Raw genomic sequence first — 13,561 nt, forward strand, 5'->3', positions numbered from 1 at the left:
TCAGCCCCACGCCCCCCCCCCAAATGCCTGCAAAGCCTGAGAGCTTGCAAAAATCAACCCTGGAAGCCCCATCAGCCATCTGATCTGCTCACCACTATGGGGATTAACATGTCCCCCACCCCGGCTCAGAGAGGGGACCTGCCCCGCAGGGAAGCATCCCTCTGCCAGCTGCAGAGAGCTCCAGCAGCCATCACGGGGGCTCAAGGCAGTGTTGTCAACAGAAAGCAATCACATTCTGGCCTTAAAGCTAAAGGAGACAACAGTCTCACTACCCCCAAAACCCTCCACAGGCACCCTGAGCAGCCCCTGCTCCGACCCAGGTGACCCCGAGCAGAGGCAGGTGTTAAGGAGGTTAACGCAGAATCATGTCAAGTAACAAACACCTAGTATTTATTAATAAATTAGTACACTGGAAGGCAATTTTTCAATTCATTTCCCTCTTCCCCTACTCCCACCCCTTCCCACAGGGCGACACATGCCACCCTTTTATCATGATTTCTTCAAATTGAGCATAGTACAGACTGTTCGTTACGGGAGCATAATAGTTGCAAGTATAATCAGACAGACTTTTTACGATGCAGCTTTTTTCCCCTACCCCCAAACCTCTTTTATTTTAATAAAAAGTGAAGTGTGATTTGAAGAGACTATTAAGACCAGGTAAGGTCTTTGGAGAACCTATCGGCCACGTCTGTATAAAAAACAAGAGACACGAGTGTAAAAGCATAGCTTGGTTTAAGTCTTACACCACGAGGAGAGCAGGACCACCAGCGGCCGCCTTCGCCTCCCCACATCCAGCACCGGCTCCCTTCGGGGCCCCGCCGTTCCCGCAAGAGGCAAGGCAAGATAAACTCCTTACATTCGACTGAAGGCAAAAAACCTTTTCATCGCCTCGAAGGTTGGTGGGACTGACCCTTTTCTTTGTGGTTAAAGCACTTCTGCTTTAGCTTACAGGAGCACGATGCATTGTCCAGGTGAAAACCATACAATAGATAACCGTGCTAGTAAAATCTCAGCAATGGATATGAGCTATACAATAGTACATTAAAAAATAAGAGACAGCTCAGGTGGGAAAAGCTTAGCTGCGTTAAGAGACAGTAACCAGCAACGATTGGTTGGTTGTTTTTTTTTTTTGCGTGTTTTTGCCATTTACCGCTCCAAGGCAAAGGGAGGTGGTGGGAGACAGTCACTCCGAGCAACAGCTTTGACAGAAGAAGTGGGTACAGAGCAATCCCCGATTTGATGTGTTAAATTACACCAGAATCATGGTCTTTTAGTTCGTTAACTGTTTTTTGTTGTTTTTTTTTTTTTAAAGTGCATCGACTGATCTGATTGGAATGAGAACAAGGAGAAGAGGTGCTCGGGATGGGGACAGAGGGTGCAAAGACTTGGGACTGAGCGAGAGTTAAGGTGGAGGGGTGCAATGCTGGCAAACTGCCCCCCCTCCAGAAACCAAGGACACCTCAACGAAAATACTGGCCATATATTCTACAACAAAACCTGCCTGCATATTGTCAGTCATCTTAACGAGTGCCAAGCTAGCTCTAGCAGATATTCGGAGAGTGCGTGGTGACCCAGTGCCTACAGTAAGTCAGGAAGGTGGCTATAGACAGAGTCCAGGAGGGTCTGGCTGGCTTCCTGGCTCTTGACTCCAGCGATCTCAAATAGCCTGTCCAGCTTGTCTTCAGCCTGCGGGATCTCCTCTATCACGTGGAGCTCCTCAGGGTTGAGGATGTGCAGCATGTCGTCGAAGATGGGCTGCAGGTCGCAAGGGTCCAAGCGCACCTGGCGCAGGACAGTGTCCTTCTTTTCTGTAGGAGGAAAGGAGAAGGTGGTCAAGAAACCCCTCGAGAAACCTCTGCTAACCAGGGCTTGTTCTCCTTGGAGACCTTGCTCCACCCCTGGTGCCACCTCTGGAGAGAGACATGCCACGAGGAGTACTGAGGGAAAAGGTGGAGGGTGATGAGTGACGGGGAGAGAAGGTGAAGCCGCCAGCGCTGCTGAGGCACCTAATCAGGATCCTGCCAGAGCAAATACAGCATTTATAAATGCTGAATGGCCAGTGTGGAAAAGTGAAGAGGAAACGGAGCCAAAAAAGCTGAATTCTGCTCTTTTGAGTTGTTTTTGTTGGGTCAGCTTCATTTCCGCACCCAAGTATAAATTTAGTAGATTGATTGAACCCAGTGTTTCACCTTCATCAGAAGTTAAAGAAGATTAAATGAAGCAAGTTAAACGCAGTTAAACCCCCTCCAAAAAGTGGGGGAGACTAACAGTGATTTACATCTCAAGTCACACACTGCAGCAAGCAGGACCAAGAGTGAAAAAAAACCCAAACAAAACTAATAATTCAAATACTGAAATTACATTTTTCTGGTTTCATCTCATGCAATAACGCACAGGCCAGTGCAAAAGCCAAGAGTCAGAGGAAATCCCCACAAACATCTAGGGATGCTACAACTTCTCTGGCAGCACTTCAAAGAGTTAAAAGCCTTCAGTGGTGTTTTCCCCTCTCAAACCTGTATCATCTTTGCTAACAGGATATTCTGGTCTGGAAGGAGCATGTGATAAACGTATCCTGGAGAGCTAGTTTTCCCAGTTATATATTTTAATTCTATTATACTGGGCAGCTCTTGTCACATGTGCTGACTGCAGTGGACACACTGTAGCATCCCTTCAGTCCTCCCACTCCCCTCGGGGATGATTTTGGTACCTTTGGTAATAAAAGAGCCTGTCCGGCTGAGCGCGGAGGAGCCGCTGGAGGTGGAGTCGCACCGCAGGAGGGGCTCTGCTTCGTCGACGAAGAAGCATTTCTTCTCCGAAGGAGAGGGCTCCACGGTAAGGACGGCTGCCTCGGGGGGCTTGGGGCTGGGGCTGGGCGTGGGGCTGATCGGGCTGGGGCTCACCGGCAGCGCCAGTCTGTCAGCTTCCAGCTTTGGGGGGAAGAAAGATAGATAGGGGAAAATTAACTCGGTTTTAAGTGCTAACCCATTGCCCAGCATCTCCGCCATTGACATCCCAGTTTTCAACACACCCCAGCCCATCCTTGGCAAGCAGTCCCTGCATTTGGGTGGCCACCTCCTTCTCCCAGGGGACCTGTTGACCCGCAACAGGCACTGGAGGTGACCCAGGGGGGACATCAGCGCTGGCATCTGCACGTCAGCACTCAACAGGCAGGAGGGGTAACGCAACCTGCGCCCTTGATAGGAGCAATCCCAGCACCAGGATGGCGCAAGCAACCACAGCAGAGCATGTTAACTTGGTTTTCCTTCTCACTCAGTTTATTAAAGCTCAAAAGTACAGCTCTTGGGGGCAACAGGTGATGATGCCCAAGCAGGTAAGCTCCCCCAGAAAGCTTCTCCATAGCTATCATTTGCTAAAAGCAAGTCATAGCCCAGCTCCACACCTCCAACCAGTGCCCAGGCTGCAGGGAAAGAGCTGCGAGACTCCTCGGGGATCTCCACCGCAGCACAGTCCTGTGACCAGCTGCACTGGTAACATTTTAAGTTAATGATTTGTTTGCCCCCTCTCACCCTTGCTCTTGTGAGCACCCCATTAAAGTGTGATGGTGAAATTCATCCCACCAGACTCCAAGGTCAAGCCCAGGAAAAACAAACAGGGGCTGGCATTGACCACAAAACCACCCAAGTGCCTTTGCTTTTTTGCTACCGTGATGTGAGCCAAGGGCAAGCATTTGGCTCCCTGGTCCTGAAGACACAGGGAGCAGCAAGCACTGCTGGGACCCGCTGTGCTGGAAAGCAGCACCACTTGTGTATAGGCATGAACCTGCTTCCTAATTTCCCTGTGCTCCATCTTCCTTCTTGTATCTCCTTCCTAACACAGCATTATCTACCCTCCTCCATCTCTCGGCATCCCCTTGGGGTGCAAATGTCAAGCAGAGCACTCTGGTTCCCATCCCCCACAGGGACAAAAACCTTGAGGCAGCGTCCCCACGTCCCTGGCTGGCAGCTCAGGCACCTCTGCAGGTCACCAGGGCCCCCCCAAGCAGGCTGCTTTAAGGACCATCTAATATTTAACTTTTCTCAAACCCCACACCCCTGGCTCAACCTGCAACAAAGCAGAACTGCACGCCCTATCTGCATGCAACCCACTCTCCCAACAGTATTCTGCAACCCTGTTTTCTCCTTCTACAGGTGGAAGACCAGGCTATTCCTTCTAACATACTTTTGCCTACTACCCAGGGATTAAAATTAAAAATTTGGATTAGAGGCTGTGGGAAAGCGAGTTGCTGAGCCACCTCCACACCAGCATGGATGTGCCTGCGCATTCCTCATCCATGTCGAGGAATCCGCCACCCACAAATCACATGTCTGCTGAGACGCCCATTAGTTCAAATTAAATTAACATTGAAGCCTGTTCCTGGTAGAATAAAAGGGTTTTTTTTTTTCCTCTCATTGAAAATAAACAGGGAAGGATTTGTTCTAGCTCAGCATCTTACGCAATGGACACGTTAAAAATAAAAGTCAGCTTTAATTTTTAATTAAAAGAATCTGCCTTCTCCTCTGAAATTCCCTTTCCAATAGAGTTCATCGACGAGAATCAACTTATTGCCTATTGGGGAAAAGCAAGGGAAGGACCAGAACAGTGGCTGGCTGCTTTCCAAATTGCAACACACTCAGATTTCCCCTCTAAAAAACCCCAACAAACAGGCTTTAGGGGTTAGTTTTTCCTCATGCAACTCATTTATTTAATATCCAGCCACAAACCCACCTCCTGATTTCCAAAAAGGGGCCCAAAGGCCAAGGAGCAATTACAGAGAGGGCAAGGAACAGCCGACTGCCCCGGCTCTGCCTTCCCAGCAGAGGGGAAAAACCCTTCCCAGAAGCGAGTCATTTGGAGTTTAATTAAACAGCTGCTAAAGCACACTAGGAAAAAAAAAAAAAAAAATCAGCCAAGATTATTTGACTGTAGGCGTCCCGGGAGCCCAAAGCCTTCCAAATAGCTGAATGGTTGTGAGCTTGAGGCAAAGCAAACAGGATGCTCGGATGCGTGTTAATATTTAAACCGCGGGAAGAAAGCGAGTGGGAATGAGGGTTTTGAAAGGCTGGGGAAATCAAAAGGTTGCTGTGAGGTGAAGCCTGTGCGATAGGTGTAAAAATACACTATTCATAGCCCATGACTCATTTGCTTGAAACCACCTTGGCCGTTCCTATTTTTAAGAACAGCAGTGCTCAAGCAAAACCGAGCTCTGGCTGGAAAAAGTACCCAACCCTCTGCAGCCCTTTTGCCTTTCCAGAGCCACCACATTTCTCACCTTTCCATCATCGTTGCAGGGGTCCTGCGCTTGCCACTGAGGCTGCATTTGCACCTGCAGACAGACATACGGGAGACTGTTAGATGCATGGTCCAGCACGAAAACCAAAGGCGCCGCGGTGGCTTTGACGCATCAGCAGTCTCCGGCAACCAGTCAGTCGTACCAGAGTGCTCTGCCAATTTTTTTTATTTTTTTTTTTAGCACTGCAGCAAGAGGTTTGCAATGCCAAAAATAAAAAAATCCTAAAGGCTCCTGTGTATTCGCAGCTCTTTAGGATGTGGATCAAGCTCCAACATCCCCTTGGATCCCAATACATGTGAGAGGATGTTCTAAGCAGCTCAGGGTGTCTGAAGGTCCCTACTAAAAGGAAGAAAAGGGAACAGAAGGGCACGGGTACAGAGGACATGGGCTTGGCTTTGTTTTCTTTTCACAGCTGCTCCCAACAGCTCTGTTTGAACTGGTTGGTCCCATTATCTGCCTTCGTTTTACTGTACCGCAATAAAAGCTCGACTTGGACAAACAGAAACTGCAGCTGCTGTGCTAATGTTAGGAAGCAGCAGTCACAGGCATTTAAAAAAAACAACCAACCAACCCTCCCTTGGGCAATGCTTCCCTGTAATTCCTCCTGCAGCAACCAAGCGGTAATAAAAAGCTGGTGGCAGGTTTGTTGCTGCAGAGGGTGGCTGTGCACCCTCCCGGGATGTAGGGGGATAAATTTAGCACCGAGGAGGCCGTTTCCCAGATTCCCTGCCAAAAGATGACACCCAGCTGACACCAGCCCTATATTCCCAGGTCTGTTACACCTCCGCAGGGGATGCAGGAAGAGAAACCCCAGCACATGAGGCAGGATGGGCTGGGCAGCAGCCCTGAGTGGGCAGAGTTGTGGACGCAGGGTGGTGTGAGTGGGGGACACTCTTGCTGTGGTCCCCACAGGCATAGGGAGGATCTTCTTGGATGAGCAGCATCATGGTGCGTGTGGTGTTTGGGGGTCCCACCTCCAGGGCAGATCAGACCTTGGAAGGTGTAACGCTGCTGGCCAGGCCATGAAGCCTTGCCAGGGTGTCAGAGGAGACACAGCCATGGTGTGCAGGTGCTGCAGGGCAGCAGGCAAGCCCTTCACCAGGATGGGATGGTCACGAGGAGGCTCAGCACCCTGCGGTGGGAAAGCCCAAATGTCCTCTCTGTGTCCGTCACCTCACTGGCCAGGTTTCACAAGAGCTCTTGACACCAGCTCTGTGGTGGGGCTGGCGTCCCTGAACACAAGGCAGCCCTGGAGAAGAGCGACTCAAGTCTCACGTGACCCAGGACAGGCAATGCCGGGTCTGGGGAGGGTTTAGAGGCCAAGAGCAAAACAGCCATCCATGGAGGAAGCAGCTCTTCTTCACTGTCCCTGGCCATTTGTGGGCCAGGTGCTTCTCCAAGCAGGACAACTCCTGGTGGCTTTTCCTTTCTATGGATTTGCCCACCCATTTTTTCGCTCAAACCATGATGAAGAGTTGATGAAGCCATGATGAAAAGCCAAACTCATTTACAGGCTAAGTCAGTACTGAGTTTCACCTGTTATGACACCATCATCTTCTAGTTTCATCTTATGCTCCCAAGCACATTATACTGCAAATACACAGACCCAAGGAGATGTGGTACCACTGCAGGGAAATCTCAAATACAACTGCATCTACTATAAATAATATAAACACAAAAATAAAAACTTTATATTACTTTATAATATTATGGGTTTGTTTACTGCACATTCTCCAGCCTGGTTCAAACCCAACCTTGGTTTGACAAAAATTGACTCATGGTTTAGAGCAAACCTGGAGGAACCTTCAGGCTGACCCAGCGCTGAGGGATCTGGTGGAGTTGGGAATGGTCAGTGTGAGGTTAACGGTTGGACTGGATGATCTTCAAGGTCTTTTCTAACCTAGATGATTCTGTGAAAGCACTGATGCCCACTCCAACAAATGACCCAACCGGCCCTATGCCTTCCCCAGGGATCTGACCACTATCCTACAGCTCTGTGCCTCTAATAAAACCTGATGCAAGTCCAGAAGGAAAAAACTGCATGCAATTTTGCTTTTTCCTGGCTGCCTGGGAATTTCCCAGCTCCCCAGACTGCAGCCCCCAAGCTGAGAAATCCATCCACCAGCTTCACTCTCGCTTTGCCACCAAGGCATGAGGTTGACACAGCACAAAGTTAATTGCTAATTACTTGGTCCAGCCCAGTTCTGCTTTGCCAAAAGAAAAAACAAAGGGGATAGGCAGGAGCTGTCAGGGGCTGAGTTTGGGGAATGCTGCTCTAGGCTTTTGAACCCCACCCCAGGGTTTTGACCTGACGAAGAGGAAGGAGCCAGAAGGCACTTGCCACAGCTGTGTGCCTGGACACAGGGCTGCTTTCACATCCTCTTCTCCTCTGGCACCCCCCAAAAATCCCACAGCTTAAACCTCACACCAGACCCAGCCCTGACATATCTGCCAATTCATGGGATTATCTGTGGCATGCAATTAGCCGCAGACCTAAATCTTGTTGGGCTTGGGGCCACAGCCTCCCCCTCTCCATTTTCAACATCTCCCTTACTAATATTTTTTTTTTTAAGCTTTGCTGAGGCTGCGCTGCTGAATGCCCTGAGCAAGGCTGTTTGCTTCCCCACCATCCGTTCCCTGAAATATTTCAGCCAAGGCCAGCAGAACCATAAATGAAAATAGAAGAGCTTAAAGCATTGCTCACAGTAGGACACATACAGTAGCCAACATGGCCAGCTGTGCCAGCAATATCCCAGACCAGCCCTGGCAAGTACAGACACCCACTGGTATCTGTAAAATGCTGTTATGCACCCCCAAAAAAAATCCCATTACACAGTGCCTGCGCTGCACTGAACTTTTCTGATTTTAATGCCAAAATGGAGAATTGCAACATGCTGGGATAGCAGAAAAGCACTCTCCCTTTCCCCCACTCTATCCCTTATTTTCGCTGCTGTCAGCACCACGAATTTGGGGTGTGCCTATGCTCGCTAGACAGTGCCCAGACGTGCAAGATGCTGCCCGTCAAGCCTGCTTGCAACGGGAGAGATTTTGCAAACCTCAGGCTGGAGAAGTGCTCATGCTTGGGGCCAACCTTTAATAGGAACCCTGTGAGTTAAACGCACCTCAAAAAACCTTCCAAGAACTGCTGCGCTCACCATTATTTTCTGGATCAGCTGCAAAAAAACCCTAGCAAAGCGATTCAGAGGGCTAATCTCGTTTTAACCTAAATTCATTCAGCACGATGCAAAACCAGCATAATCTCCCGCAGCTAGAAAAGGCAAGTCTTCAGTGGAGCTCTTCCCTACCCGAAGGAAAATGTTCCTGCCACATACTCTCAACACTCTGGAGACTCCCATTAATTCCCTTATTCCAACTGGGGGTTGTAAATATTTGTTTTTTGCAGCCCAAAAGGCTACTGAGGGAACGGAGCACGACAGGAAAGAGTAGCTTTGCCTCCACAGGTCTCACGGGCTGAAGCCAGACACCAGATAAAGGATTTGGGACAAAGATGTGATAGCGGGGGGGATGCTGAAGGGACACTGGCTGGGTTTAGGGTACCAATTTGCTGTCTGAGAGTTATGTCATTCAGTAACAGGATTTCTACCTAAGAGTTGGGAGTGTCAGTGCTTTCTTACGATTCAGGGCCATGGGGAGAGATGAGGGAGTGTCCATTTGCACAGATGCTGGGCAAGAGCCAAAGGCATCATGGATGGCACAGCCACCCACACATCCTGCCCAGGCTCACTATGACACACCAGCACACACTGGATGCTTGCTGCTGGGCTGGTCACCACAAGGGCTTCCAACTGTTAGCTGCAGGGAGGACATATGCATTTGCACTGCTTACGAGAGTCCTCACTCCCTCCACAACTCAAAAAAGCTCTTATTAATTTTTGGGTTTTTTTGCCAGACTGTTTCTGCAGGGCAGGTTGCTGGAGAGGTGCAGCGCAGGACCTACGTCTGCCACCAATGGGGCAACCTGCTCCTCCAGATCAAACCACTCTAGTACAGAGAGAAACTTCCTCGATTTGTCTGCATTTGGACAGACAAATCACTGAGAATCAAACTTGAATTAGCTCTAATTAAAGACTTTCCAACCAGCAGATTAAAAACAAAAAAAAAATCAACCTCAATGCGGCCACTCACAGCCTGGACCGCCGCAATGCAGCTCAGCCGACAGCATGAGGCTACAGGGATTCAGTCTCCCTTGCACAGGGTTTCTGCATCCCTCCCAGGGCCATTCTATCACTGCCTGCAGCCAGAGTGCAGGAGCCAGCTCAGCGAGAGGAGGTAGACAGGTAACAGCAGGTTACAGCAGGTAACACCTCCCAGAAACACAATGTGCTGCCGTGCTGAATCTGCACCCTGGGGTGCTTTTGAGCTTTGACATCCCACGCAGCGCTGAGCAGCAACTGGTCCAGGACCTTCAGGGCAGGGGAATGGCCAACAACTAAGGTTGATCATGAGGGATGCTTATCCAAAAAAGCCTGATCGCATGCATGGGGGAGTAGGATGTGCCAGTTCAAGTGAATTTTTAAAAACACCTCCTTTGCTGAAATGAGCCCCATTTCTCACGTGGATCCACCTGAGCCACAAGCTCAAAAATCAGCAATCCAATTTTACCAATTTTTAGGAAAGCAAGTGAAGTGGTGAGGGACCATCAGGCTTCAGGTGCTGCTGTTGCTGAGGCAACACATTTAAAAAAACAAAACAAAACAAAACAAAAAACCAAACGTCCTCCAGGAGAGCTGGTCAGAAAGTCCAGAAGACTTCCATACAAGCATCCCTGAGATTTGAGTTTATTCATTCTTCAGAGCAGAGGGCACAGGCAAGCCAACAGCTCATGGTTACTCCATCATCTGGAGTCCAACATCCCAACAGGTCACACAATAAAACATGTTCTGGAGCTACCACCCACATTTTTGTGCTGTTTGAAAAGCACCACCTGATAGTCTTGGCCAAAACAGTGCAATGCTCAGGAGCACTGAACACTGCATAGACCAAGTGTGTTAATTCGGCATTGTGCTGATGAACAAGCCCCACATTTCATCTGATGTCCTAGCCCAATGCTTTGCTGTCATTTTCAAAGTCAAACCCGTAACTAGGAGGACAGAGGTTACTACCTCCTCCCCCAGGAGAGAAGGACACATTGTCTTTTTGCTGGGACACTGCACACACTGGAAATTTTAATTCATGTGTGCAAAATGACAATTTTCTCTGCCTCTCCTTTTCCTAACCATAGCTTTGTCTCAGGCTTTTAACTTCATTTTTTCTATCTTTGATATAAAGAAAAATCTCGGAGAGCGGTAGGAAATGAGAAAGCTACATGCTGCTTAATTACTAGAAGCTGTAAGGAAGAAAACAGCAACTGAATGGGAGCAGGAGTGATCGGGCAGCTGGGCAAAGCGAACCTATCCACAATTTGGGCAGGACGCATGGGGTGATGCTTGGCATGCGGCTGACTTAGGGGGTCTCTCAAGAACACAAACTCAGGACTCCTGTCAAAGCATCAAAACCCGTGATTTCACACTGTGGTTATGAGGGACCATAATGTCTGCACAGGAAACGAAGTGACGTGGGATATGCAACGCGGCGAAGGGACCATGGTCCCTCTTATAGGAGGAAGTTTGGGATGGTCAAAATGCGATTTGGGAATCCCCCACCCTGACAAATGTTCTGCCACAGAGTCTTTGCTATACATGAAGGTCCACATTGCCAAGCCCCCACCAAGTGCCCACAGAGATTTTAAAGCATCCCCACATTCCGTTTTAGGTCTGAGTCACTGCTAAGGCCAAAGGGAGATGTTTCACCAACTGATTTAGGGGAAACAGCCCTCCCTCGACTGCTCCCACCTCCATCCCTGTGTTGTCCCATTGGCTTCCACATTCAGAAGATACCTCATTCATGACCTTTAAAATTGATTCCAGAAAACCACCAACTTAGCAGAGCCAAAGCCCCAAATGTACACTGACAGGTAAGGCAGTGGTGGCTAAAACAAACCACAAAGGTCACTGAGGCAGCTCCCAACAACTCACACCCCACCAAGACCTTGCTGCAGGATATCCTGCAGCAATTTATTTTCCAAAAATATGGGAAAGGTTGTTTTAAGGCCAGAGCTGCCACAGAAGGGGAACAACTCTGGAGGGCAGCCTGCATGGCATCCCCCACGCCACCAGTCACTGCCTTGGAGGAAGCAATTTGCTGCTCTACACCACCACCACTTGGTGGATGCTTGGCCCTTCTCACAAAGTCCTGAGGATTTAGCTACAGCATTTAAGACCAAGTTGAAAGAGGGACGCTTTCTCCTCTGTCTCCTCATCACAAGGGCTCAAGTACGAAGCCCTCCTGGTGACCCTCAAAGATACAAGCACACTGCAACATACAGGACTCCAGAGCTTGTCAAGACTTTGACAAAGTTTGCTCAAAAGTTTGGCAAAGCTTTGCTCAAAAGTAACGTAAGGCTTATATTTAAGTCCCTGAGGTGCTCCAGGGGGAGATGGAGTCCAGCTACTCAGCTATTAGCTAAGCTCAAGGCTGCAGCCAGGTTTCCACACGCCCACATGCTCGCCACGGCCTGGCAAGACGTGCGCCACACCAGGGCCGAGCGCGCGAGGCCCAGCCTGTCATTACCGGCGTGGTGTCCTCCATCAGGCCTCGGATCTTCTCCACCACGTCGTTGCGGCGGTGCTGGCGGAGAGCGCTGATGAGCTGGGCCAGGCTGGCCTCAGGCCCACGGATGGTCCAGTGCTGCAAGGCGGCGTAGGCGCGCTCGTGGTCGGCCGCGTAGCCATTGGAGAAAGCTGCCACCTCGCGCTCGCTGGCGTTGCACAGGAACTGGTAGATGTCCTTCCACTGGCTCCCCACCTGGGCTGCCACCAGCTTCAGGATGTCAATGCCTGTGGGGCAGAAGAACTACAGGTGAGCCACAGGCGTCTGCAGCCTCCCAGCATGTCTACCTAAGCTTTAGCAAAGCTTCTCCCATCCTCAAATTGCCATGCTTTACTTTTCTTTGGTTGGTCTTTGTTTGGAGATTTTATTATTATTATTTTTAAGATCTTTCATAATTTCCAAGCCCACAAGGAGCTCTGCAGACAAGAAGCACCCGTAACATGCTCAACACCTGCTATGCAAGTGAAGGGTGACAGACCCATAGCTTGCTCCAATCAAGGCACACGCACTCCAAAATTAATCATGTTAATTTAACCATAAAAATTTCCTGCACTCTCCAGTACAGAAAAAACCCCAGTGCTCAGCCAACGCACAGCTGTAGGAACAAGAAAGATGGCAACATGCTTGCCCATACACTTCCATCACAGCCACCGCTTTGAACAGCGGCTGGATTAAGAGGTGAGTCACCAAAGCATCCCTATAAAGATGAGTATTTCCATAACAGAGCACCTCTGGCAGCTACAGTCAGACTTGGAGCTGTTTCCAGCATAGACTGGTGGGGATGACTCAGTTATGGGATGGAAGACCCAGCACCAGGTGAGTGTTGGATGAATGGATGATCTGGTAGGGGATCTGAAGAGCAAAAAGTCAGAGTTTCCCCCAGAAAGGCCCTTGAGACATGTTGGTTCAAGATGGTGAGGGTTTCTTCCCTGTAGCTTTGGGGGCAATGCAAACAGCACTCTTATTCTTGAACCTAAGGTCAAGAGTTAAACCTTCAAATAAAGCCATACCTCCTTCGTAATAACTAATTAACCCTGTTGTATCAAACTGAGCAACACCTTGTTTCCAACAACCACACAAAGGGTTGGTGTAGATGAGCTGCAAAGAGAAACTCACTTTTTCCAGAGATGTAACCACACCTTGGGTTTTTCATGAGCCAGCATGCCTCAATCGCTACAGGGGCTATTTCTCTTTTCCTCTGCACAACAGCTGTGTCAGCCAAAACAGCTGCTTACAGAGAAATGTCATAGCCAAGGTCTTTCCTGCTAGCCTACAATTTAAGAATTTCTAATGCAGTTTAGACCAGACCTCCCAACTGCACCTTCAGGTTGCAGCCCTGATATAGCCAAATAAATACATACATATACATATAAATATATATATATATAAAAATAAATAAATATATATATATATAAACAATACAGCCTGAGGTATATATTTGCATCTCATTTTTTATACATATATGTATGTGTATATATATATAGATATATTTTTATGTGTATCAATATCATATTATATAGTGTGTATATACGCACACATAAAACTTATATGGCCTGATATTTTATATATATATATATATATATATATATATATATATACACA

The 13,561-nt window shown here is 48.7% G+C and overlaps 1 protein-coding gene across 1 annotated transcript in view; it reads right to left on the minus strand.

Moving 5' to 3' along the window:
• Positions 1-368: 368 nt before the first annotated feature.
• TNFRSF21 (TNF receptor superfamily member 21) overlaps positions 369-13,561 on the minus strand; it is a 32,859-nt gene continuing 19,666 nt past the window's right edge. The window contains exons 4-7 of the mRNA XM_026844897.1: positions 11,921-12,186; positions 5,270-5,323; positions 2,708-2,927; positions 369-1,808 (exon numbers count right to left, since the gene is read on the minus strand). Of these exons, the coding sequence (XP_026700698.1) occupies positions 1,579-1,808; positions 2,708-2,927; positions 5,270-5,323; positions 11,921-12,186 (770 nt within the window). The 3' untranslated portion in view covers positions 369-1,578. The remainder of the gene's footprint in view (positions 1,809-2,707; positions 2,928-5,269; positions 5,324-11,920; positions 12,187-13,561) is intronic.

The sequence above is a fragment of the Athene cunicularia genome (assembly GCF_003259725.1).
Source record: "Athene cunicularia isolate RWA chromosome 3 unlocalized genomic scaffold, athCun1 chr3_part1, whole genome shotgun sequence".
NCBI classification, from domain to species: domain Eukaryota; kingdom Metazoa; phylum Chordata; class Aves; order Strigiformes; family Strigidae; genus Athene; species Athene cunicularia.